Below are 26236 nucleotides of genomic sequence, written 5' to 3' on the forward strand. Positions count from 1 at the left end.
GCACCCTCAGCAGGGGTCCCTTCATCTGCATCAGTCCCCTTGGTGTCCGCACAGCCTGTAAAGGGGCTTTGATATCAGTCTCGTGCTCCAAATGAGGAAACTGAGGCTGAGAGGGACGTGAGCTGGAGCCCGCTCACACAGAGGGAAAGGGCAGAGCAGCAACAAGCCCAGGTGAGCCAGGCCGGTGAAGAGCCACCCTCCTGCTCCGTGCCGCCTCCCCCGTGAGGAGCCCAAGGCCCCACCTCCGCCACCCTGGCCGCACGCGCAGCCCCTCAGCACCCACGGGTCTTCGCACCCGCTGCAGGCGCCAGCCTTCCAGGGAGCTTTAGTGGGACCTGCCCTGGTCCCCCAGCCGTGTGCCCCCTGCAAGGGGACCCAGGACAGAGCTCGCCTGCCCCTTGATGATCCATTAGACCCTCAGCCATGACAGGTCCCCAGCCCTGGCCTTGTGCCCGGTGACCTCAGTCTGCACGGGGAAGGTGGTAGGGACGGGGAAGCAGCGGCGTGGGGTGATGGGGTCCCCCTCTGCCCCTGCTCCCCAAAGGCAGCTTTGGCAATCAGAGGAGGCGGTGGTTTTACCAAGAAAAGGAGGAAGAAAGCACAGGCAGAGGGCAAGACACACATGGTGTGGGTGAATCAACACCAAGTGGGTGACAGAAGCCGCTGGAAGGGACGCTCAGGAGCTGCCAGCTGAGAGGGGTTAAGAGCCGAGAGGGGCTCCCCTTCCAGGGGAGCACCTGGAAGGACCTCAGCTGGGAGGAGGGTGTGGGTGTTGCAAGCACCTTGTGCCAGCTCAGGTCTCCTTGGCTCCACCCAGCAGCCCTGCGAGGCAGGCATCCACATCCGCAGGTAAAGAGACAGACACTGAGGACCAGAAAGGCAAAGCATCTTACCCCGGGTCACACAGCACATACAGCTGGCATTTGAACCAATGTTGATGGCTCAGAGAAAGGGTTAAGAGCACAGACTTTATGGTCAGACCTGGTTTCTAACCCAGGCTCCCCAACTTGGAACCACGTGCCCTTGAGCATGTTACTGTCCCTCAGGCCTTAGTTTCTCTGTGTATGACAGGCATAGCAGTACACAGACCTCACAGATAGCTGCATGGAATCTGTAGCCAGCTCAGAGACCGTGTCAACCCAGACGGGGCTACCATGGGGTTAGGAGTGCAGGCCCTGCATGTACGCTCCTTTGCTGGGGCACTGCTCCCTTAGAGAACAGAGTTTCCAGCTGTAAAACTTCTCTTTAATTTGAACTAAACAAACTGCCTTTCCTGGGATCATCCCAGCCTGGCCTTGGGAGATCTCTCTGCCCTCTACGATGGAACAAAGCCACGACCTCGTGGAGAGCATTCAGTCACTTGGAAAACATGTGCTTCGGTCCTACTGTGTGCCTAGCCGTGGTCCAGACACTGGGACACAGAAGTAAACAAAACTCACGAGGTCCCTCCTGTCGCAGGGCTGATATTCTGCAGGGAGGAGACGGACATTGAAAATGGGAACGCCTAAAAAATGCAACCACTGGATAATCATTTGTTTGGGAAATCTCAATCCCAGATGCATCCAAATAACAGAGAACAGTCAGAATAGATTTCCCTGATTATCCATTCTTTAAATGATGTCGTTATATAAGTCGGATGATTTTCCTTCCCCCTCAAAGCCCTCCCAGGCTCCCGCTGTCTTCGGGATCCATGGAAAATGCCTTCACCCAGCCACCCGCGCTGTGTGGCCTGGGTCCCGTGCACCTGTCTGGCCTCCACGCCGCCTGTGTGGCCTCCTCATTGTTCCTTGGATGTGCCCAGGCCCCGGCTGTCAGGGCCACACCACACGAGGGAACCCACCTGAAGGCCCCCTCTCGTCCTCCTCAGGACGGTCCCATCCAGGCCCCTGCAACTATCAACTTGGCTCTGCTGGCCTCCTTCCCCAGTCCCTGCAAAGATCCACACAAAACGGAAAGAAAAATAGCTAGGAAAGAACATGAATCACTTGTTTACAGGCGCTAATTAATTACTAAGCTCAAAAACTTGATTTCCAGTCTTCCCTTTTTCCCCTCTCTGCCCTTTGAGAATGTTTGGAATCCACATTGTTTCCCAATGCAAAAGTATGTCAGGGTTATTTTTAGCAGATGCGCATGATGGCTGAGACTGTTATTCACTCCCCTCCCGCGTCAGAGGGGAGCCAGCGGCGGAGTGTGCGGGCTGCTCCGTGTGCTTCAGATGTGGCTCCCTGGAGCCCAGCTGCTCAGCCATGTCCCTTTGGGGTCAGTGTGACCCAAGCTGGGGCCAGTGCTGAGGAGGGGCGGGTGATCCATCCAGGCTGCAGTTCTTCCTCCAGACCAGGGGCGGCGCTGTGGAGTGCAGAGGCAAACCGTGAAGACATTTGTCCCAGGCGGACTGAGCAAAGTCTCCTTTCTGGATAGCAAGTGGACAGCGTGGGTATTTCAGCATCTTGACCCAGTGCAGCGTCTCTTAGAAGAGGAGGCCTGGGGAGAAGCCTCCAACCAGGATGGGAGAGGCCTCGCGCTCTGTCCTGCTGAAGCCGCAAAGCCCCCTCTGCTCACCTCTGCCTCCACATCTCACTCCCGGCCCGCCCTGTCAGGCCTCGCTGGGAGCCAGGCTGAGGGGCAGGGACACCACTGACGTGGGAACTCTTGTATTCCTTCCAGCACAGCTGTTTCCAAGCCCTTAAACCTTTGGGAATCCATTTCCATCCAGATGGGGCCCGGCAGCTACGGGAATCAGCCTCTGGCCTCCTCGGGGCATCAGAAAGGAGTTGTCTCTAGCAGGCACTTGCCCAGCCATGGAGTGCTGTGGAGCCGGAGGCCGTCAGCCCGGGAGGGCAGGCACTCTGTCTGCCACGGCCTATCTCTGTCCCCCGCGCTCGGCATCCAGGGTGCCGGGTAATTTGTTGAACGACTGTGACCTGAGCTCTAGGCTTGCTGTGTGGCACCGGTGAGGTCACTTGCCTGTTCTGAGCCTTGCCCTCCCATCTCACAAATGGCTAGTTGAACTCAGCAGGCACCAGGCAGGGGCATTAAAGTAAAACAATGGCAGGCGACTGTGATCAAGTCCCGCCTGTGGGGACAGCTGCCCCTCAGCCCCAGCACTCAGGACAGGGAGCCCAAGGCTCCTGCATTTTCCCATTCCTCAAGAGAAGCCAGAAACCTGGATATTTGTTTACAACATCCTGATTTCCGGGGTTGGCCATGCATTTTAACTTTCAGCCAAAGCGCCCTACACACCAAATCCAAGCTATCTCAAGCCTGGCTTGGCCCAGGGGCCGCCAGCGGGAGCCCTCGGTGGCTGTGTTTGTGGCTCACCAGGCTGTAGAGGCCTGGGACAGGGTCCTGGGATGGGGCAGGCAGCGCCTGCCTCGCCCCGTGTGGGAGTAGCTATTATCCCGGCTTAGGGAGGGCTGGGCAGGACTCGTCGGAGCGGAGCGGGGCTGTGGGCCTGGCCAGCAGAGCTTTGCTTTCCACTTAATTAAGGAAGCCGATAAGAATCTAGGCGGAGCGTGGAGATAGGTGGAGAATGAGTTAGCAAACTGTGGCCGGCTGATTGTATCTATTGTCAAAAGCCCAGATATAATATCAGATTAGTACACTTTGTGTGCCTATTATAACACCGTGTCATTATGGGCCGTGTCGTCATGAAGGCGGACGGCCCCCTCTGCCCCTGACTGTGCAGGTCCAGGCACAGTGCCTCAGCCTCACTCCCTCTCAAGCACGACGGGCCCCACACCTTGAGCAGGCCTCACTGGACGCATCCGCAGGGGGCCAGGCCCTGCACGGCCCCTAAGGGACAGCAGCGAGGCCGGGCCAGGCGAGGCCCTGTCCCGCTGAGCTCGTGGTCAGTCAGGGGAGGAAGGTTGACAATAAATCCGGAAACAAACAAAACAAGTTGAGGCTGGGGGAAGTGAGGAGGGAGCGGGGCAGCGGGAGTGGGTGGGGCTGGCAGCGCGGCTGCGTGCGGCAGGGACACCAGGGAGGCTGTGTCCACCTGCGCCTGAAGGAGGGTAGAGGCTGCTCAGGGCTCCGTCCTCAAGCAGCAGCCAGGACAGGGGATTTGTGATGTTTGCGGAGGGTGATGGTGGCCGACGGCCACTCCTCCTGTCTCTCCAGACACAGATTCAACAGATCCCTGTGGAAGGCCCAGTGCAGGATGTCCAGGGAGTGCCACAAACAAAACAGACCACAGTCCCCACGTCCCCAAGATGATATTCGAAGCAGGGAGAGGGACAGTAAATAAATTTAAAAGCAATGCATAGCTGGGCATGGTAGTGCGCGCCTGTAATCCCAGCACACAGGAGGCTGAGGCAGGAGGATTGCCTTGAGTTTGAGCCTAGCCTGAGCTACATAGTGAGTTCAAGGCCAGCCTGGACTATGTAGTGAGACATGTGTCAAAGTAAAATAAAATAAATAAAATAAAATAGAAGTATAATATGATGGCTAGAGTGATGATGGAAGTGACACTTTAGCAGGGAGACATCAGACACTTCTCAGAAGGGGTGACGTTGAAATGACATTGAATAGTGGCAAACCCAGATGTGTGAAAGAGCTCATCCAGGGAGCAGCAAAAGCAAGTTCAAAGGCCCTGGGGTTCCATCAGGCTGGTATGTCAGGCAATAGCACAGAGCCTAGGGTGGCTGGAGCAAAGGGAGCGAGGGAGACAGAATGATACGGAAGGCCGGAAGGGCCATCAGACCCAGACAGGAGGCCTTAAAGGGCTTTGAGTTTCCTCTGAGGCAGGGGAAAAGTTCTAGACAGCAGAGGGATGGAATCTGACTCAGATCCTAAGAGGATCTGCGTAAGGGCAGTGGGCAGGGACAGTGGGAGCCATAAGACCAGCGGGGAGGCTCCCACGGCGGTCCAGGTGGGAGAGAGGCTGGGAGCCGGGAGGGAACCCGGACGTGGAAGCGGAGGAGAACCCTGGCTGGAACGAGGATTTGTTCTACAGGGAGTGCTGGCAGATCTCCTTCCCGTGACTCGATGTAGGGCAGCAGATGCGTCAAGGGACAACCAGAGATCGGCCGAGCACCTGTCAGGATGTGGCTGCCACTTCCCGAAAGCCGCAGGCTCTGGGGGACCTGCACTAGGGGCTGCCCTCTGCACCCCCTGGAAGTCCCTGCCAACCCCAGCTGGTCTCTTCTGGTCAAGGCCAAGCAAGGGGAATGAGGATTCGGCCCCACCCAGGCCTCCAGGCAGGAAAGGGGCGCCCAGGGCCTGGCCGCAGGATGACACAACACTTAATAATTTCTCCGCTGTGTTTTGCAATGGATTCCCTTTATCGACGGGCAAAGGGAGAAGGGTTTTGCAATTGCTGCAACGGGTGATCATGGCTAATGCTGCGCCACTTCCTACCCGTGAGGACTGAGTCCCAAGCAGGCCTCCAAGGTGGCGCACGGGCGTTGAATCTCAGCTCCTCCACTTGGCTGGTGACCTGGGGCAAGTCGCTGCCCGTCTCTGGACCTCGGCTGGTTCTCTGCAGAAAGGAGAGCAATTAAAGGAATCATTTTAAAATCATTTCAAAACTGGTACCCAACACCCCAGTTAGTGCTTACGGAGCACGTACTGCATACCTGGCCTAGGCCAAGCATCCCCCATGCCTCATCTCAGTTAATCAGCCCTTAAACTCTCATTTCCCCATTTCACAAATGGGGAAACTGAGGCTTAGAAGGAAGAACATGACTGCTCAGGTCCCCTAGCCTGTCAGTGGAGAAAGGACTTGGACCCAGGACCGTCCCACGAAGCCCTACCCCTGCTGGCAGGAAGGTCCCGGGCTCTGAGGTGGCATCCTCATCTGGAACTGTAAATGACAAGATGGAGGGATCAGGGCGCCTGGCGAGCACGCAGACCCCGATGGCTGTGACCGTGAGCAGAAGGCTGCCGTCAGCACTCAGGGCCGTGGTCAGCGCATGGCTGTCCCAGCTTCCCCTCCTCCCGCTGCCCAGCCCCGCGGGGCACACACAGGACAAAGGCTTTAGAATCCCCCTTCCACTGCCTGCTGTGACCCCGCGTATGTGCCTCCCCCACCCCTGGGGGCCATTCTCACCCTCCGCAAGACATTTATAGGTCTCAGAAGGCCTGGGCCCGCGGCAGCCCAGGGTGCAGGGCTCCTCAAGACAGTCTTGAGAGAGCGGCTTCTTCACCCCACTTGACAGATGGGAAGACCAAAGCGCAGGCCGGAAAGGGACACATGTTGGGCTTTCAGACGGACACTGGGCCCGGCCGCCATGCTCACCCAAGAGGGCACCTGGCGGCCCAAGGCCCAGATACAGAGGCTTTTCCCGCAAAGCCCGTGCTGTCTCCATCTCTCAGCCTCTCTGTCTCTCCCCTGTGTCTCTCTGTCTCTGTCTTTCTGGGCTTTGTCTCCCCCTTTCCTTGTCTCTCAGTGTGTATGTCTCTGGCCTCCTCTCCCCAGTCGCGGCCCGCCCGCCTCTCCATTCCTGGCTCTCTAAATATTGACTGAGGTGGAGGTGTCTCGCCGCCTAATTTACCTGAATCCCTGGCCCTGCCCGGCCTCCTGCTCACACCCACCACTCGGGGGTTCCCAGAAAAGGGGGACAGGAGGGGCGTCCACAGCCCCAGGACCTGAAAAGTGCCCCTACTCCGGGGTTCCCCTCGGTGGGAGAGGGCGGACTCTGCCCGTGTCTTCCGTGACTTAAGCCACTCACCCCAAGCCACACGTGTCCCTCTGTCCCCAGGGAACAGTTGGCAGAAGTCACAATGGGATGCATACGTGGCCTGTGAGACTGAGAGGTCTTCCCAAGGGCTCCCAGGATCCACTGCTTCGTTCCTTAGGGGACATGTGAGGGAATGAAGCCTTGGCCTTGATGGTACAAGGGAGAAAGGACAAAGGTTTCAGCAGCCATCGTGGGCCTTTGAGGAGCGGGGCTGGGAGCAGACAGCAGAACCAAGACACGGGAAAACCAAGGGCCGTGATGGTACCCAGCCAGGTACCCCCGCCCCAACCTCCAACTCGCCGGTATTTACTGGACCCCTTTGTGCCAAACCCTGCGACTCCCACTGGCAACACAGCAGGGTTGGCGTGATCCTGCCTCATGTTCCAGCCCGAGGGGCCGATGTCAGCCTGCTGAGCATCCCAGCCAGTGTGAAATGCGGCCACAGCGAGGCCCGCAGGACAGGCCGACAAGCCCGGCAAGGGAACGGGGAGGTGGGAGGCTTCGTCCTAGCTCCGGGTGCCCACAGCAGAGGCTCCAGCAGGACGCGACCCCCAGGACATGCTTGGGAAGGGAGAGGAAAGCAGGCTGGGCACAGCCCCCACACTTCTGGGCCGCGACCCCGCTTCGGAGGCTCTGCAGGACCTCGGGAGCAGACCGCAGTGCAGACAGAGCTGCCTGGAGCCCAGGGCGGAGCTTCTGTCCCCGACGTCAGTACCCACCGTGTCCACCTCTGCAGGCAGGGCAGGCAGGGCAGGCCTTCCAGGCAACAGGCTCCTATTCTTCCGGAAAGAGCTCCAGCTGGGAGCTCAGAAGAACCAGTGGGGCAGCTGGGAGGCGGGCACAGGGTCCAGGGAAGAGCACTGGGGGAGTCCCTGAAGAACTCACTAAGGCGTCTTCTGATCCAAGACCCGGGCATCCAAGACCGGATGGGAGAAGAAAGCATTCCAGTAGAGGAAGCAGCAGGTGCAAAGGCCCTGAGATGCAGGAAGAAGGAGGAGAAGGCAGGAGAGGAAGAGGACGAAGAGGAGAAAGGAGGAAAGAAGATGGAGAAGGAAGAAAGAGGAGTGGAGGAAGAAAAAGAAAGAGAGGGGAAAGGAGAAGGGAGAGGAGAGGAGAGGAGAGGAGAGGAGAGGAGGAGAGGGGGGAGGGCAGAGGGGTCAGCCACGATGCAGCACCAGCAAGCCACGAGGCGGTGACTCTTTATTCTGGGGGCAGCGGGAGTCGCAGGAGGCGATGGAGCGGCGGGGTGTTCCCAAGGCTGTCTGGCAGCACAGGGGGAGCAGCTGCAGTGCTGAGCCTGTAGCAGGAGCCCCGCTGGAGGCTGTGGCTCGCCTCCACGAGTCACTCGCGCCTGCGCAGTGCTGGGTTAGGAAGCAGAGGGAAGGGAGTCGGCAAGGCCGGCGCTTAGGAAGGGACGCCGGAGGCAGTACCACGGCGGCCCCGTGAGCACGTCCCAGGGAGTAGAAATGTTTATTGTCCCTGCTTCACAACAAGGAAGCTGAGGCACGGTGGGATCAGTGCCCTAGAAATGGCCCAAGCCCTCACCTGCTGCCTGCCTCGGTGCCTCCAGGCGCCTGTAACCCTCAGGTGTTCAGGGACCTGGGGTAGGTGCGTCTCCCTGGACCCTTCCCCACTCGCGCTGGGGACACAGGGAGTCCTGTCCTGTGCCTCCAGCCACTGTCTCCGCCTCCCTGAAAAGGCAGTGCTGTTACTACTCCACCCCAAACCCTGTTTCCAGCCCGTGGCCCCGGCACTGGCACGTGGGGCTGAGGCAAAGCCACCTCCGGCCTGTGCTGTTTCTGGCAGGAGGCAGAGGCACAGGGGCCACCTGGGGCCCCTGATAGGGTGGCCAGCCAGGAGATAGTCACAACCAGATTCCGGCTGGTGATTCTTCATTACAACACCACGGGCAGGGAGCCTGTGGGGTCTGAAGATGCACAAGGGGTGGGGGAGGTCTTCTGGGACCGGGAGGGAGGGAGGGAGAGGGCACCTAGGAGTGAAAAGCACAGACCACCTCCTGGATGGCCAGCAGGGCGCTGGTACATGATTTCCCTGTGCAGGTCCCTGGTCAGAGCAGGAGGCCAGCATAGGTGAGGAATGCAGTTAGGGGAACCGAGTGCAGAGCTTGGAGGACAGGGGCAGGAGGCTAGCAGGTCAGCATCAAGGGCCTCCCTGTGAGATGCCTTTGAGCTGAGGCTGAAGGATACATGAGGAGGGGGTGGAAAAGAATATGTCTGGGGCGTTTGCACAGCACATGAAAAGGTCCTGAGGCAGGCCACATGTAGAATGTTCACAAAACAGAAATCTGCCAAGGGAGAGGGTGGGAAGGGAGGGCAGAGCCATGGGGCTGGAGACAAAGCACATCACCAGGCCCTCTAGGCTGAGCTAAGGAGCTTGGATTTTAGTTAAGGTCCATGGGGAGCCATAAAAGGCTTTAGGCAGGGATCAGGGCAGAGGTAACCAGAATGGAGCCCAGCAGCTCACTTTGGTTGCTATGCCACATGGCCTGGAGGGACCTGAGTGACTGCAGGTTCTGAGACCTGCAGGTCGGGCTTCCTAGGCCTTCCTGCTTCCAATCAGAAGAGTTCTGGGAGTCACAGCTTTCCAGGCCAATCCTAGGCACCCTCATGGCCTTGCTGCCCCCCACCTAGACCTCCCAGGGAACATTCCAGGCTGCGATTATCTCAGTGCTGAGCACTAATTAGCTAGGTTTCACTTGAGCCCTCCCAGCTCTGCTAGGAGAGGGGCCCCTGGACAGGCCCTGCCAGGTCCCCACCCCCAGGGAGGCCTGGAAGGGTAAGACACAGGGCTCACACTGATTCTGGAAGCACTCAGACCCAGTTAGAATGGGGTGAAGCCTGGGCAGATTCTCCAGTACCCCAAGTCCTACTCCCTCCCTGGGGCACCTCCTGCCTGGGGAGAGCCGCCCGATCGTGCCACCACCACCCCCAGCTCCTGTACCCCTTCCTCCCAGCAGCATCTGACTGTCCCTTCCTGTTCACTGTCCCTCCACCTCCCCGTCTCTGTCTCTGCCCCCAGCCGCTCTCTCCTCCCCCTGTTCCCAGGGACCTGAACCCAGGCAGGGGTGCTCTTCCGGTCCAGCCCCAGAGGGATGTGCAGGCCACTTTACACCTGCCGGTCCTTCCTGCTCCGCTCTGCCTTGGACCGCACCTCCCTGCCCCTACTGCAGCCCTGGGCCAGCTGGGACTGCTTGGAAGGTGACCCTGACCAGCAGCCTCCTGGGAATCAGAAGCACAAGCAGGAGCAGCAGGCCAGGACCTCCACGCCACCCAGTGCCAAACTGGGAACATTATGGCCCCGTTTGCTCCTGGGGAGATAGCCGAAGTCAGAACTCGACGCCAGGACTCAGGCAGGGACTCAGACCTAAGTCCGTACAGGGGGTCTCCCTTCTGCCCCAGCCCCCAGGTCCTTCTGCAGAGGCTGCCTGGCCTCAGCTGCTGGAGAGGTCCAGAAACGTCCATGTGCCCCTCGTTTCTCTAGTTTTTTGTTTTTTCTGTACTGGGGATCGAGCACAGGGTCTTCTCATCGAGCTACATCCCCAGACGTAACATCCTATTTCTGTTTTTTATTTTAAAACAGGGTCTCACTCAGTCATTAAGTTGTCCAAGCTGGGCTCCAGCTCAAAATTCCCCTGCCTCAGCCTCCCAGAGTGCTGGGAATACAGGCACGCACCACCGTGCCCAGCTCGTTTCTTTTCTGTGTTTCTTAGCACAGCAGAGGAACAATGGGCACTTTGTGCACACCTGCTTTTCCCCTAGTGAGGTAGGTCGGGTGATCTTGTTTTATCAGGACCTTTTCCCTTATTCCTATTTCCCTGTCGTCCTCAGGAAGGGAGCAGCCTCCACACACCTCATCGGCCCGTTCCTTCAGCCCAGTGGTTTCCAGGCTCTGTGTGGATGCTCAGCTGCCGCCAGGCTCGGCACGCAGGCGCGTGTGCACACACACCCTCGAGGCTGGGAGCTGTGGGCGGAGGCGCTGGGAGGTGGGACTGAGTCTCCCCGGGTTGGAATCAATGCACGGGTACCTGAGCTAGAACTTCAGGCTTCCGCCCCCGTTCCGAACCACGCCAGGCAGAAGCCCCCTGGGGAGCTGTGGCCACCCTGGGGAAGGCAGCGGGGGCAGAAATGGGCAGGGGCCGGCTGGGCGTGGGCACCCCAGGGACACAACTGGGGCTTCTCCCGTCTCCTCCAGGAGCCCCTGCCCTCTGCGCATGTGGGGAAAGTGTGCGGGAACGAAAAGAATCCACCCTCTAAAATAAAAGCAGTAATGCTTGTGGAAAACCACAGGATGGGGAAACTGAGGCAAAGAGAGGCCATGGCGAGCAGCCCCAGTGTAAAGGGACCACCAGAAAGGACCAGGCAGAAGCTGGGATCTGAGAGGCACACGCCTCCTGCCCTCCTAGGAAACCCACTGGGGCCTCTCTCCCCAGGCCCTGCCAGCTCCACCCCCCAGCCTCCCAGCCTGTCCTGTAGGGTGGGGGTCTCCTCCCTCCCAGCCATCCAGAAGCACTGAGCCCTCCATGGGGGAGCATGCTGGGGGGAGTCAGACTGTATCCCCCTTACCACCCCACTTCCTGATTTCCTTTCCTACTCCTCTCCCCCCAGGAGCAATAGCCCCCCTTGCCCTTCCTGCCTCAGGGCCTTTGCACTAGCTGTTCCCTCCTTCCCCAGACACTTCAGGGCCCGCCTGCCCCTTCCTCAGGTTTTGTCCTTGAATATCCCTGACCTCTGCAGTTGGAAGCAGGTAACCCCCCCATCACCCCACCTACTGGATCCCACCAGGACACTGTGGGCTCCATGAAGACAGATGTCTGCACTGTGGCTTTCTACTGCATTCCCCAGCTTAGGGCAGTCCCTGGCACACAGTAGGTGCTCGGGCCTGTCACTGCTGGGTACTGACTGCAGTCTTCTGCATGCCAGGCTCTGGCTGCAGACCCAGCAGAGAAGGAAATGAAAGCATCAGACAGGGCCATGAGGCCCAGGGCTGGGTCTCACCAGCCCTTGCCAGGTTCGGACCTCAGGAAGACTCTGGGCCTAGGGCAGCTGGTCCTGCAGCCCCGCACTGTCCCACACGTCCAGCTGACGCTCCACTGTGACCTCCACAGAGTTTGTTCTTCCCCAGAAAGTGCTGAGCTCTGAGACGCTGTGACCATGTGGCCCCTGGTTCCTGCTTTTCCAGGCTTCACAGCACAGCTCCAACTGATCGCAAGTCCACTCAGGAGACCCGCGTGAACCGACGCGGCTGGGCTTTTAGAGGGGGAATGAGCTGATTTTAGGTTTTGTCCCTTTGGCTTCCATTAGTTTGTTAGTAGCCATTTATTTACCAGGCGGTAAGCACGCAGGCATCACAAAGCCCCCACTTACAGACAGGACTGAGACGCGAGGACCCAGAAACGAGTCCCGGGGCCTGGCTGGCTCCCCGGCACCAAGGCGTTAAGAAGCAGGCACATCCGGAAATGCAAATGAAACCGCAAGGACATCGCCACTCACGCGCCTGGATCTCTCGGGTTGAAGAGCTCCGCCTCTTCTGGTGCACAGGCGCTTTGGAACCGCGGGCAGTGGCGACAGAGGCTCTCCACCGGGGTCCCGGGTGTGAACCTAGCCGAGATGAGTGCTGACAGAACACGAGCAAGAAGGCCCTCGGCAGCTCCACTCCCAGCAGGACAGCTCTGGAGTGACCCCTGCCCACGGCAGCAGCCGGGAGAGCAGCTGTGCTGGAGCCCGCGCAGAGGGACGGGACAGGTTCACCTGTGCATCCAGGGCTGGGCGCAGGGATGTGTCCTGCCCGTCCGCACACACTGAGCTCTCCTGCACCCAGCTTGCCCGTCCAGAAAAAGTTCACATTCTCAAAGGCCTCACCAAGAAAAGGGAAGGAAACACGTTAGCAAAGAGATGGAAGACAGGCATAAACAAAGACCTGGGAGTTTGAACGCACCAGGAGGCTGAGGAAGGGGCCAGTCCTGGGTTGGGGAGGGGCGTCCAAGATAGACCTCAGCTTGACGCTACTCGTTTGCAGGTTTTAAAAGCATGGATACGTGTATTACTACAATCCTATTAGGTCCATATTTAATTAAAAAGTGCAAAAGGAAGCCAGGTGCAGTGTTGCACACCTGTGATCCCAGCACTCTGAGAGGCTGAGGTAGGAGGATCACAAGTTCTAGCTCACCTGGGCAACTTAGTGATCTAGCAAGATTCTATCACAAAATTTTAAAAAATCAGAATTTAGTAGAGCTAGAAGAATAGCTCAGCCCCATGCACAAGGTCCCAGGTTCCATCCCAAGCACAGAAAAGAAAAAAAATAAATAAAAAGCAGAGACAAGCCCATAGGGATCAAAGAGCACTCCATACACACTAGGCAACTCCCACACCCCTGGGGCCACACACTCGGGCTGCCCACTCCTTGTCCACCCAAGTTCACCGTCATTCAGCTGCAGGTGGACTCTGAGGGCCAGAAGCCCAATGTCACCCTGTTTCCCTGTGGCCTTGTGCAAGACGTGCTGCCTACCTCCCAGGGGAGGGGACAGGTCAGCGCAGCGAGAGGTGGGGACACCTGCCCTCAGGGTGTTCGAGGTAGGGGACCCAGGTGAAAGTGCCAGGTGACTTCACGGGGCACAGGGCCAGCAACGTGAAGACTCAGGGGCCCTCCTTCCAGAATGGCCATGAACTTTAAGATGGTAACAGCAATCCTTAAATGGGGACTAGGGGCTTCTAGCACAGGAGGACCCACATGATGCCCACTCTGTCCCCCTCCGTTTACCAAGGACTTTTGCCAGCACCAGGGTGGCAAGGAAGAGCTCTCCGATGATCTTGGAGCAGCCAGGAAGCTCCTTTTCCAGAACTTTCCGTCCCAAGCCTGCTACTCTGTGGGCTGGTGTTTGCGAGGTGGCCAGGACTGCCCCGACACAAGTGGCGACGCTGATGACCCATCACAGCCTCCAGGAAAGGGCACTCGGTCTGGTGGGCGCTGGCTTGACTGTTGGAGGCATCTGACTTTTGACTTTGCCAGGTCAAGGGTCAGGAGCAGGTTCTGGGCGGGAAACTGAGGCAGAGTGGGTGGCTCACCCCAGGTTGCAAAGCCAGATGACAGAAGCGCTGGGATTCACACTCAAGCCCTCGGGGCTCCAAAGCCCTTGCACTGGCCTGGGAAGGGAGGCAAAGGTGGTGGGAGGCGGGCAGGGCTTGGCTGGGCCTGGCCGCCCTCTGCCCCACTGACTCCCCGCCACACTTGGAGCTGCCGCTCCAGGCTCACGGTCTTTGCCAAGTGCAGGTTTCGCCATCCCCGGTGGGCCGGGGCCTGGGAATCCTCCCGGAGCACAACAGGGCCGGCCAGGCTGGTGAGGCCGGGTTGGAGCACCAGGTAAGGAGCACATGCCAGCATTCCTCCAGCCCAGCTTCAAAGCCTGCCCCTGCCACCCACCTGCTGTGTGACCTCAGGCAAGGCACACCCCACTCTGAACTCCTGGGTCCTTTTTGGTTTTTTCCCTTTGAACCTCCAGCGGCAAAGGCAAAATTGTTTGGTTCTTCACCGTACAACATGTCATCACGATTGCCTGCACAAAGATCCCCTGTGTCTGTCTGTTTATTCCTTCTAATCCCACTCCCTCCTCCCAGCCTCGTCCCCACGCATGATGCATAGCTACAGTGAGGTTTGTTGGTCTCTTTCCACTTCGGTATGGAAGTGTAACATACATGTGCTAGACTACATAAACAGAGCTTACCCAAATGCATAGCCCAGCATGTCCTTAGATATATTCTCATACATGTTTTATGTATGATTTTTATATACTCCTGGAACCACCATCCAGATTTGTCTGCAGCAGCTCAGAAGGAATCCTCAGGCCCTTTTCTAGGCAGGAACTCCTCTCCCCACAGAAGGAACCACAGTTGTGACTTTGAGCCCCTCTGCCTACTTTAGGACTCCATAACAGGGGAGTCATACAAAGTAGGCTGGCTTCTATCACTTGGTAAATTTTTTTTTTTTTTTTTTTTTTGCGGTACTGGGGATTAAACCTCAGACTGAACCACATCTCCAGACCTATTTTTTAAATTTCAAGATAGGTAGGTCTTGAACCTGTGATCCTCCCGCCTCAGTCTCCCAGAGAACTGGGATCACAGGTTTGCGGCACTAGCCCCGGCTAGCACACGCTTTCAAGGTTCATCCACGATCCATAGTGATGAGCCGCACACTCCACAGGATCGCTGACCCCCAGTCCATCGTGTGGCAGAACCAAGATTTATTTATCTCCTCAGCCGCTGAGACACTTAGGTTGTTCCCTGCTTGCGACTATTACAACTAAAACGACTACCAAGGTGCTTACAGAGATGCTGTAGTCCTCGGGTGTGCTCTCATGCGACAGCTCCGACTGGCCCCACAGCTGGAAATGAGGACAATGAAGATCCCACCTCCCGGAACTGTGAGAAGGACCTGAGGCACACCTCAAGGCTTTGCTTTTTGTGGATGTTTCTCAACTCTCTTGGGTAACTGAAGGCCAGGTATGTATTTGTTTGGGTGTAATTTTGAACTGGCAGAAAAATGACAACAGCTACAAGGGGCTGCAGGCGCCCTTCAGCCAGTTAGGGTACAGTTTGCCCCCCTACTTATCCTTTTTCTCTTGCCTGAATTGAGAGTCCATTGCAGATAGGACGTCACTTTGCCCCTTATCCTTCCAGCAGGTATCTCCTGCCCCTCCATCTCTCTCTCTCTCTCTCTCTCTCTCTCTCTCTCACACACACACACACACACACACACACACATGCACACACAGTACTCGTATCAATTCAGGACTCTCACAGATGCATTACTATTATCAAATCCAGGCGCATAGCCACCATCCCACGCCTGCCTGGAGTTCCTGGTCTTTGTGACCTCGCTGCGGTCCTGCTGCATTCGGGCTGTCTCCACCCAAGCCAGCTCCTTCCTCGCACTCATGACCTGGCCACTTTGCGGGTGACAGGCCCGTGTCCTGCAGCAAGTCCGTTGCTCTGGGTCTGTCTGGTGCTTCCTCACAATGAGCTTCGGCTTCCGCATCGCTGTGGGGACAGGGCCGAGGCAGTGCCCGATTCCTGTGTGTCCTGTCTGGTCACCCACGGCCATGCGTTGTGCCACTGCTGGACAATGGGGGCGAGGAAGGACCCCACCCCCACAGAGCTATCCCAAGGGTTAACAAGCCGCAGCCTGAGGCTCGCTTTGTGATTAGGATCTTGGAGGGAGCGCCAGGCACCAGGCAGAAGAAACGCAGGGCTGCCCCGGCCCAGACCTGTCCTATGGCCGGTCCAGGCCTTGTGTCCCAGAACTTACGCCCAGGGAGAGACGTGGAAGGAGAGAAGCCTGGAATTCTAGTCGAACCAGGCCCTGGGCCTGCGGGTGCTGGCTCAGCCGGATCCCCTAGCTGAGCAAGGGTTCCGAGAGAGCCAGGGGGCTTTTGGTTGTCATCTGGGGGATGGGGTGCTGGAACTGGCATCCACTAGGTGGGGACAAGGCTGCTTGTAAAGCCCCGGGCCAGCGAGCAGTCCCACTCCAAATCCCTGTGGTGCTCAGTCAAAATGTCCCAGTCCACTCTGAATTCATGGCCACGGGCAAAGCAAGGGTGAAGAGGACCCCAGCTGTCTTCTGCCACTCACTTTCTACCAGGGCCCAGCTGGCAGCAAAGAAAAGACAGATCACGACCCTCCAGCAGCATCTGGGACTTGAGGACAATGTTCACATTGTACAAAGGGGGCTCTGCCCCCCAAGTCGGGTGGTTTTGTTTGTTGTTTGTTTTCCTGAGTTCACAAGGGTTCAAATCTGCACCACCGTAGGGGGTTTAAGGATGTCACAACTTCCAGGCATGTGGCACAGCCCTGTAATCCCAGCATTCAGGAAACTGAGGCAGGAGGATGACCATGAGTTCAAGGCCAGCCGGTGCTACATAAGCAAGCTCAAGACCAGCCTGCACTACATCGTAAGATCCTATCTCAAAAAAGCCAAAATTTAAAAAAGGAAAAAGGATGTCACAACTTCTGGGGACCTGGGGTGGGGACTCCCGAGTGTGTCACAAGTCCCTCAAAATACAGGTGCACAGGCTCCCAGTGAGCAAGCCTGGGATGATTTGGGCATATACATAAATTAACAATGATGACAGATCACAGCACAGTGGATACAACAGAAGGCCACCCATCCCCGCTGCTGATAAAAATAAATGAGTAATTGAAAGTTTGATGACATTTAAGATATTTACACAGTTGCAAAGCATATCCCCTCAAGCACTGACTAATTGCAAAGGAGGAAAAAACGCCACAAAGGGGAAGCTGGCAGGTAGCTCCTTATGGAGTGGTCCAAGGGCAACCATCGGCAGGGACCAGGAGGAGCACAGCCTCCCTGCTGGGATTTTCCTGCGCAGTCAAACCACAAGGAACTCGGGAGGGCCAAGCCAGTGAGGAGCGCATTACAGAACAGCCCCTGCATCCTGCGAAGCTCCAAGGCAGAAGCTCTGAGGCAGGCTGGGGTGTAGCTCAGCGCAGGGCGCTTGCACATGCAAGGCCCTGGGTCCATCCTCAGCATAGGGGGATGGGGTCCTAGGTCATGAAAGTCAAGGACAGGCCGCAGAACTGGCCCTGCTTAAAGGGGACGGAGGCGATGTGGCAACTAAATGCAACATGTGACTTCCAACCAGCTCCTCTCACTGCAGAGCATGAGGGCGACTGGAGAACCTGACTGGTCTGAGCAGACAGTTGCAATGCGTGGGGTTAGCTTCCCGATGCTGGTGGTTCCACTGGAGTTATGCAGGCAACAGCCTCTTTTGTAAGCAGGATACATCAAAGCACTAAGGGAGGATAAGACAATAGATCAGTCAGTGATTTATCCTCAGATTACTCAGGAAAATATTTATCTTTGTGTGGTATTGGTAACTTTTCTATCAACTTGAGATCTTCCTTGAAAAGATGTTTTGTTGTTGTTGCTGTTGTTGTTTTAAGACAGGATCTCGCTGTGTAGTTCAGACTGACCTTGAACTATGTAGCCCAGGCTGGCCTCGAACTCACGTGCTCTTCCTGCCATACCCTCTAAAGTGCTCGAATTACAGGTGTGCACCTCCACATTCGGCTGAAAACTTTTTTTTTTTTTTTTTTGAGACAGGGTCTTGCTGTGTAGTTCAGGCTGGCCTTGAGTTCACTATGTAGTCCAGGCTGGTCTTGAACTCGTGGTGATCCTCTTGCCTCAGCCTCCCCAGTGGTGGAATTTCAGGTGTGCGCCACCATGCCCGGCTCAAAGGTGGTTTTTTTCAACTCAGGGTTGCGGGTGGGAGACAGGAGACAGAGGTTTGAATGCCATTTGCAGGAATGAAGACAGACGCGGGAGCCAGTGCCGTGACTCAGCACCCTCACCTGGGGCACCCCCGAGTGAGGTGCGGCGTGTGTGTCGGAGGACTTGGCCCTGCTATAAAAGAACAGCTGCGGCATGCGCAACCCCTCGGGCCAATGTGACAGGCACAGCACAGAATCAAAGAAGCCAGACACATGCGGGTCATGGTGGCACACGCCTGTGCAGTGCCAGCACTCAGGAGGCTGAGGCAGGATGATCCCAAATGGAGCCTAGCCTGGGCAACTTAGCAAATTAGTGCGACCCTGTCTCAATCAATCAATCATCAATCAATCAATCAAAAAATAAGGCCCGGGGTGTAGCTCAGTGTGAAGGCCCTGGTTTAATCCCCAGTATCGCAAAAAGATTAGAGATTAGAAAAGCCAGACACGGGGTATCCACTGTGTGATCCCTTTTATTCCCAGCACAGACACACGCAGCACGGATGTTTAACCGTCAGGAGTCAGGAGAACGATCCCTCGAAGGCGGCTGGCAGGATGCGTCCCCTTGACTGGGACATGGTGGGTCAGCGCCAGGAAGTCCCCAGAGCTGACTTCTGTGTGGTGTGACCCCTTGTGTCCTGACACTAAGGAGAGAGGGCGGGAAGCAGCTTTCCGATGCTTTCGGGAAGGACAGACGGCCAGAGACTGAGCCAGGGGAGAAATGGACGCAGAGCAGGGAGCGGGCATGAAGGGCCATCAAACAAGGCGACGCGCGGTTCCTGCAGGGACCTGTGACAGCCTCCTCCAACAACCACACGGCACAGTCAGCCCGCACCTGAGTCCAGGGAGACAGGCGGGAAGGGTCCCTCTGCCTCTGGAGAGGCGCCAAGGTGACAGACAGGGCACCCGGGGGCGGCTGTGACCCCTGGCCCTGTACCCTCTCCTCCGCAGCCCGCTGACCCTGCCCTCCGGGCTCTCTGCGGAGCCTCCCTCCTCCCGGGCCACCTATGTCCTTGCCAGGGCTCCAGAGCTGGCAGGGATCTAGTGACAGCGATAAAAATAAAAGCTCCCCAGTCACTCCCAGCCTCCGACTCACCTCACAGAGGTCTCGCCAGGATGGCCCTGGGCACCCTGGCAAAGGTGCCTCCAGGCCTGGCATTCCGAGGTCTCGGAGGAGCAGGTGGCGGGTGGCGGCGGCATAGGGCAGAGGGGTTATTCGGGGTGGCACAGGGCATCCGGCCTTGGCCCAGTGGCGAACGCACACTGTGAGCTGCAGCAGCGTCGGGCCGTCTCTACTTCCACATTCAGGGGCCCCTCGGTGGGCCACACACAGGGGCTGGGAGGGCAGGACTTCGAACTTAGCAGAGAAGTGTCCATCACTTCCCGGGGCTGGAGCGAGCCTGACCTGACCAATAAACACAGAGCTATTGGGATCACGGGGACAGCCCCGAGGACAGGACCGATCTGTCCCCAGCAGCCTTCATGAGCTTTACTTCTGCAGTAACAGTTCGTTACAGGAACCCTTCCACCTGATGGAAATTCTTCCATAGTAAGAGCTCATCTCTGTGCTCACATGACAGTGCTGGTAGGACCTTCTCCAACAAGGACGCTCTGGGGCATCACTAAGACGTACAAGTCACAAAAACAGCTCATATGAGTGGATTCGATTTTGTCTAACGTCTATCAGTTAGATTCAACTGCCAGGAACAGGAAGCCAAAATGGCAGGGATCTCAATAAGCAGAGATTTATTTTCTCTTGTGTAAATAGGCGCAGAGTAAGACAGGCGAGGACCGGTGTGGCTGTGCTACTGCCATCAAGTGCCTTTTGTCCTTTACTACCATGCATGAAGTGCGTAATTCCTGGGCTTTGGTATTTGCCTCATGGTTCAAGATGAGCCCTGCAGATCTGGTCATCACATCTGAGTTCCAGGCAGGAAGCAGGCAAAGAGAATGTACCTCACAGTTGAGTCAGCCCCTTTAAAGAACTTCCCTGAAAGCCCCACCTACAACTTCTGTCTCGCTCCTTAGTCACTCCTAGCTACAAATGAAGCAGGAAAGTAGTTTCTTCGTAGAAAGAAACTGCCAATAGAGTGGGGGACCTCTTGCCCAGAGAGAAGGAGGGCAGTAAACATGAAAACTCCAGAAGTTAATGACTGCTGTAGACATGAGTCTCCACCATCGCTTTGCATGAACTACCTGTCAGATCTGCACAAAGCACCAAGGAATTTCATTACCTTCCTGTTACAGGTGGGAAAGTGAGGCCTAGCAAGACCAGTTCACTGGCCCACACTGCACAGCCGGGAAGTGGCAGACGGGGGCCTCAGTGCGGCCTCTGGGTCTCACCACCAAGTGGCAGTGATGATGGTGATAATGACAAGGTGAACACGCACGGGGCGGTACTGCTCCCCACACCACCATAGCGTATGGGACGGGGACTGTGATGGTCCCGCTTAAGGAAACGGAGGCCCAGAGAAGTGTGGTAAAGTACCTGAGGCCACACAGCAGGCATTAACAGGGTTAGCTCTGACACTTGAATCGTGGGTGCTTTTGAGTTCCTTCTTTTACTGATATTCTGCATCCTCTGACCTCACCACCAGGACCAGGCATTGCTTAGGAAATCAGTTAAAAGGAAAACACCCTTGCAGCTGGCCAGGGTGGTGCACGCCTGTAATCCCAGCACTTGGGAGGCTGAGGCAGGAAGATTGTTGCAAGTTTGAGACCAGCCTGGGCTACAAAGTGAGCTCAAGACCAGCCTGGACTGCACAGTGAAGCCTTGTCTCAAAAAGACCAAAAAACACCATTGGGATGCAGCCTCCTACCCGATCCCCTCCCCACCACCACCCCCAGGCAGCCTCACCTCTGCACGCCCAGGCTGGTGCCCTCTCCCCTGCTTCCCGGAGAACTCTCCCCCTCTTGGCACCCGGCACCGCTCCACCCGCACCCCCACCGCCTGCCCCTCTTCCTGCTGGCGCAGCTTGCATGGCTCCGGGCCCTGGGTCACAGGCGCTCAGCCGGCTCTCAGGCGCACACAGGCAGCCTCCCTGCACCCTTCACCCACTGCGCTCTGCCTCCTCCCGGGCCGAGGGCCTGTCTGACTCCATCAGCAGACTTATCAAGGACTTTCTGGGTGCCAGGCTCTGGCAGGGCCACCCGCTCACTCATCTTCAAAACAGCCTCTGTCGGCCTTGCCCTGGCCTCGCAGGCCCCGCGCAGAGGCCCTGCTACCCCTCTGTCCTCTCTGTCCCCTCCGCACCTCCCCTGCCACACAGAGCTAGGCCTGTCTCAGGGCCTTTGCACCTGCTACCCCTCTGCCTCTCCCCAGGCATCTTCAACCACTTCCTCCTCAAGGCCATGTCTCAGCCTGCCTGACCCAGGTGCCAACCACCTCTCATACCTGGACAATGGCAGCCGTGGGGCAGGGACGTCCTGGGCCCACAAAGGTCCTTCTGGATACCAGGTGACTGTGTGCACAATTTACAGGTGAGGAAGCCCAGCCCAGAGCAGCCCTGGGCCTTGCCAAGGCCTCCAGCAGGCAAGGAACAGAGCTCAGAGCTCTGCTTTGCTTTTTTCCCAGGCATCTAACCCCTCAGAGGGTGCTGATCTGTCTGCCCACCGCACAGGAGCTGGACACACACGGACCTGGATTGAAACCCCAGCTTTTCTGCGCTCTGAGCAAGGGATATCCCACACAGAGCCTCAGTCTCCCCACCATGGTAACACAGAACCCTGCCTTTCTGCCCCAGAGGACGCACCAGGCCCCAGAAAGCCTTGTCCCCTGGCCCACCATGGCCTCCACGGTCTCCCAGCCCACGCCTCTGTCACCACCCTGCTCGCAGCCAACAGCCTAGGGCACCAACCAAAACCCTACAGGAGGGGCGGTTGACCCGCTGGTGGGCTGGGGGTATGGCTTGGAGTCATCCAGGTCAGCCAGGCCCAGAAAGAACCAGGGTGGGGACAGAGGAACCAGGAATAAAGCCAGCAAGAGGCCACAGCAGGGGCCAGGGAATGAAGGGTCTCAGGTTCCAGCGCAACTGGGGATTCAAAGCCACTTGGGACAGTGACTGCACCTCCGTGCCTCAGTGTCCCCACCTGGAAGATGATAAAGAGCCCCCGTGTTACTGGTGCTTACAAGAAGAGGAGGTGCATCACGCACAGCCCTGCAAGTGGTGCTGTGGCCTCACCTGGTTCGGGCAGAGGCGCCACCACCCAGGACGGTCTTTGAGGACCTCCCCACCCCTCCCTGCCCCACTGTTCTTCCTGCAGAGCCCTTGTCCCCACCTGTCATTATCTTGTTCCAGCTGCTGAATACTGAGTGTTTGTCTCTCCTTATAAATTGTCACCTTCATCTTGGCCACCATTTGTCCCCAGCGCCTAGTAAAGAGGCTGGCACACAGCAGGTGCTCAATAAACGCTTGTCAAATAAACGAAAAATAATGAGGCAAATAAATGTCCAGGAGATGAAGACAAAACCACCTCAACAAGTCCGAGCAGGAGCTGGGGAGGAAGGAACCTCCCCGGGTGTGTGGAGGGAACAGCTCCCCTGCCCGCCCCTCTGCCAGCCCCAGCTCCTCGCAGCTGTGTGACGGACCGTCGAGGTCACTCCCCTCTTGGAGCCTATCTGCTTCCAAGGAAAACGCCAAGTGCAGGAGCTGTGGCCCCGGGGATGGGCCCGCACGGGGCCCAGCAGCCCGCAGGCTCCTGGCTGTCACTGTGAAACCCACTTTCCTCTGCATAAGATCCTGAGGTGGGAAGGGCTTTGGTCAAGAGCCCCGTCATGAGTAGAAAGGACAGGGTCCCAGGCTCCCCAGCTCCCTGCCAGCCTCAGGGGCCAACACGGCCTGTCTGACAGGACAGACCTCAGGGCGCTGCTGTGCCCCCAGCAGGGGTTTGGCTCTCACAACCCCACCCCACCCCCGTACCTGGGCCCCTTCCTGCGCTCTCCCTCCACCCTGCTCTTTCTTCAGGACTGTTGAGGGGCTGCTCCCTCCTCCCTGCAAGCCCTCACCTTTGGGCCTGGTGACCCATGGGGTGGGTGTCAATCCCCTGTGACATCTCCCAAGGCCTCTGGCACCATCCCATCCACAGCGCTCGTCCCACAAGCTGCTTCTCCGGCTCTCCCGGGGATCGTCAGAGGGGCTCTGGTTCAGGTTCCCTTTCTGCTGCCTCCAAACTGAGACCACACACAGGTCATGTCACTGTGCAGCTTGGGGTCCCTGAATGTGAGGCCAGGCAGGGAGCCCCTCACAAGGGCCAGGATTGGGATGGGGTGAAGTGTCCACACAGCCTCAAGGTCCCAAACTCTCCCCAGAGACTGGGAATCAGATGGAATCCCCATTCCACCTTGAACACAAACCTTAAATTACAACACCAGGCCTTTTCACTTTGAGACAGTGTCTTCCTAAGTTACCCAGGCTGGGCAGGAACTTGCAATCCTCCCGCCTCAGCCTCTTGAGTCGCGAGGATCACAGCTGTGCACCACGCCTGACTCAATCCTCACCTCACTAACTGGGAAGCGGGTGGGACGGTTCCACCACACGCTCACGTGGATTAGAACAAGACGGAGTGTGTGTAAAGCTCCCAAGAGCCCCGCTGCCCGGGAGAAGGGTGCTGAGGAGAGCGCCAGGCTCCTGCTCCCCGCTCACCTGCTGGGTCCTCTGCAGGTAGCCACAGCCCCCAGGCAGCTCTCAGTGACAAGGCGGGGGAGCAGCAATGGGGAGACCCTCTTCCCACTGGCCGTGGAAAAACTGTGCCACCTCCTTGGCAGGCCCAGTGTTGGCACTGATGGAGCCGCTGGGGCATGGGACTGACTGGCCTGGCCTCCAGGGGCCACACAGCCCGTGTCCTTCACCCAGGGCTAAGAGACTTGGTCAGGGTGGCAGGTCAGGTCCAGGCTGAAGTGGAGTTGTCTGTGTCCAGCGGTCCTCATGCCACCAACGCCCGATGCTGGCATTAGAGACGGAGTCCGTTTCAGTCCTCACAGTGAGGCCAAGGGTCATCCTCTGTCCCCCACACTCCAGGCTCTCCCAGGGACAGCATCTGTACACCCCAGAGGGAAAGCGGGGGAATGCACTCCCCACTCTCAAACCAGAGGTCAGCAGCTTTTCCTGAGACCTCAGGTGGCCCAGGCCCCGGGCCAGCGGATCCTCAGGCCCACCGCTCGCCAGCTCCTCGGGGCAGGGAGACTCGGAACCCGTTCCTTGACCATAGGCACCTGATGGCCAAAACTGCCCCTCGGCTCTAAACACAGGGGTCCTAGGGCACCCACCTTTCCGAAGGCTGCTGTGAGGCTGCGGTGGGATGGGGCAGGTCTCTGGCAAGTGCCTGACACACTCACACTGCGCTGAAGACCTGAGTGCCGAATGCCAGGAGCCTCCCAGCAAAAAATAATAACAAGCGCAAACGCTTATATAACACCTCTGGCGTGCCAGGCACCGGAGGACGCCGACGCATATCCACTAACCCCTCGGTCGACATCCTCAGCTCTCAGGAATGCCGGCCAGGGCTCAGCAGGCTGCGGGGGCAGCAAGGAGGGGCAGGACGGGCAGAGGGATCAGGGCCCAGGGATCAGGGATAAAGGATGGCCCAGCCCAGGGATCAGGGATGAGAGAAGGCCCCAGGTTCAAGGCCGCGCTCAGGCACCCCAAACACGCAGGTGAGGCTGGGCCTCAGTGTCCACTTCTGAGCAGAGAGGACGAGTGGGCAGTGCCCTGTCCCCATGGAAGGGGTGTAAGTCAGTGCAGAACCCTTCCCCCACCTTCCCCCACCTGGCCCAGTCTCTCCTCCCACTGGACAGGGATACACAGACAGACTCGCTGACAGGCGCAGCCAGGTTCCCCTCCTAATATACACATGCACGCGCGTGCGCAGACACACACAAAGTACACACGGGCACTCAAAGTACACAAGGTACACACACAAACTACTTTCTAGCAGCCCACCCCACTACACTTACCAAACAACCTGCCCTGACTCGGGCCAAACAGGGCCAAGTCATGAGTCCCCTCCTCCTACCGTCACAGGCCTGCCTGTCCCCAAACAGTGCAGCGGGCACAGACTTCCTGGTCCCTCCAAACCCGAGCCTGACACTTAGGACCAACCCCTGTCCCCAAGCAGAGCTCCCACTGCACAGCACCCAGGGGTGCTGAGTCACCCTGAAAGCCTGACCCAGCACTCTGCACCTCTTCCCCCCGAAGCTGGGGCCTCCATCTGCCAGCAGACCCTGAGGGGAGCAGCAGGGAGGAGAGGAGCCAGCTGTGACACCCCCACCCCGCCACCAAAACAGCCCAAAAATAACAGCAGCCCCCTCACACACAACCCCTACACACCAGAAACGCAAAACAAAACCCTATCCATCCAAAGGAAAGAAAAAAAATCAAAAGCCAACTACTGCCCCCAAAAGGCTTTTTAACCGTCCTCAAAAAAAGTTTATTAAAAGTGTTCTTACTTAAAGCTTGAAACGGAGATTCCCAAAATATACAGACGCCTCTTTTCTCATAGAAATAGATTTTTTTTTATAATACAAAAAAAGGACCAAAAAAAAAAAATAATAATAACAACAACAACAGCAACCCCGTAGGAACATCTTTAAGCGATTACTCAGGGCCCGGCTGACAGTTACACGTGGGTTGCGTCAGTCCCGTCTACACACGCGTTCAGCCATGTTTAAACCGATTGCATCAACTTCGAAACCGGCCCGCCCGCCGGCACCGGAGAGGCCGAGTTCAGAGTCATCCGGACACACAGGCGCTGCTGCTTTAAATAACACCACGGACGGGCGCGCCAGCTGCACGTGCGGCCGGTCTGGACAAAAATATAGAAATATATATAATAAAATATTAAGATTACCAACGGGCTCCCCGCGCTGCCAGGCGCCCCGGTGCCAAGTTCTGCCGGCAGCGCGGAGGCCGGCCGGCAGGGGGGCGCGCGCGGGGGCCGCGCTAGCAGTGGCCGGAGGAGGCGAGCAGGGGCTCGGGCAGCTGCTTGAACAAGTTCCGCAGGGTGCTGAGCTCGCGCGACAGCTGCTCCACCTTCTTCTGCAGCCGCTCGTTCTCGGCCGTGAGCTCCAGGACTTTGTGCTGCGTCTCCAGGTTGCGCATCTTGGCCTTGTCGCGGCTCTTGCGCACGGCGATGTTGTTGCGCTCGCGCCGGATCTTGTACTCGTCGCTGTGCTTGTCCACCGTCTTCTTGGCCTTGCTCTTGACCTGCGCGGGCGCCGGCGCGGCCCCCGGGTAGCAGGCGGCCGGGGGCGCTTTGGCGTCG

The 26236-nt window shown here is 57.7% G+C and overlaps 2 protein-coding genes and 1 long non-coding RNA gene across 5 annotated transcripts; all 3 read right to left on the reverse strand.

The window, feature by feature from the left end:
- Positions 1-687: 687 nt before the first annotated feature.
- On the reverse strand, positions 688-25295 carry LOC102028242. 3 transcript variants are annotated; one of them, XM_013518362.1, is made up of 10 exons: positions 24243-24917; positions 23620-23920; positions 19074-19382; positions 13458-13840; positions 12065-12554; positions 6672-6793; positions 6050-6250; positions 5754-5803; positions 5359-5479; positions 688-2346 (listed from the first exon to the last, which is right to left on the reverse strand). In XM_013518362.1, the coding sequence occupies exons 5-10, from the start codon at positions 12178-12180 to the stop codon at positions 2261-2263; spliced, it is 696 nt and encodes a 231-aa protein (XP_013373816.1). In that variant the 5' UTR covers positions 12181-12554; positions 13458-13840; positions 19074-19382; positions 23620-23920; positions 24243-24917; the 3' UTR covers positions 688-2260. The 3 variants fall into 3 exon arrangements, with proteins under 3 accessions (XP_013373816.1, XP_013373817.1, XP_013373815.1); XM_013518363.1 differs by lacking the exons at positions 688-2346; positions 5359-5479; positions 5754-5803; ... (4 more) ...; positions 23620-23920; positions 24243-24917 and adding exons at positions 18433-18812; positions 24930-25295; XM_013518361.1 differs by lacking the exons at positions 688-2346; positions 5359-5479; positions 5754-5803; ... (4 more) ...; positions 23620-23920; positions 24243-24917 and adding an exon at positions 24930-25295 and having other exon boundaries at positions 18433-19382.
- On the reverse strand, positions 16887-17806 carry LOC106149434. Its single transcript, XR_001235630.1, has 2 exons — positions 17684-17806; positions 16887-17502 (listed from the first exon to the last, which is right to left on the reverse strand). It is a non-coding gene; the product is annotated as an uncharacterized LOC106149434 (long non-coding RNA).
- Positions 25296-25378: 83 nt separating the features above from the next.
- Cebpb (CCAAT/enhancer binding protein (C/EBP), beta) lies at positions 25379-26236 on the reverse strand (the record flags this gene model as incomplete). Its single annotated transcript, XM_013518359.1, is given in 1 exon segment — positions 25379-26236. A coding segment is annotated over 1 exon segment (322 nt), but the record flags the coding sequence as incomplete, so codon positions are not given.

Source organism: Chinchilla lanigera, unplaced genomic scaffold (genome assembly GCF_000276665.1).
Source record: "Chinchilla lanigera isolate Chin_1 unplaced genomic scaffold, ChiLan1.0 scaffold00044, whole genome shotgun sequence".
Classification (NCBI taxonomy): Eukaryota; Metazoa; Chordata; class Mammalia; order Rodentia; family Chinchillidae; genus Chinchilla; species Chinchilla lanigera.

Bases quoted from the DNA above. Each gene is read 5' to 3' on its own strand.
- LOC102028242 (XM_013518361.1), bottom strand. From the start codon at position 24,971: ATGACTTGGCCCTGTTTGGCCCGAGTCAGGGCAGGTTGTTTG. The intron at 19,383-24,929 runs GTAAGTGTAGTG...TTTATTGGTCAG, and splicing joins GAGTCAGGGCAGGTTGTTTG to GTCAGGCTCGCTCCAGCCCC.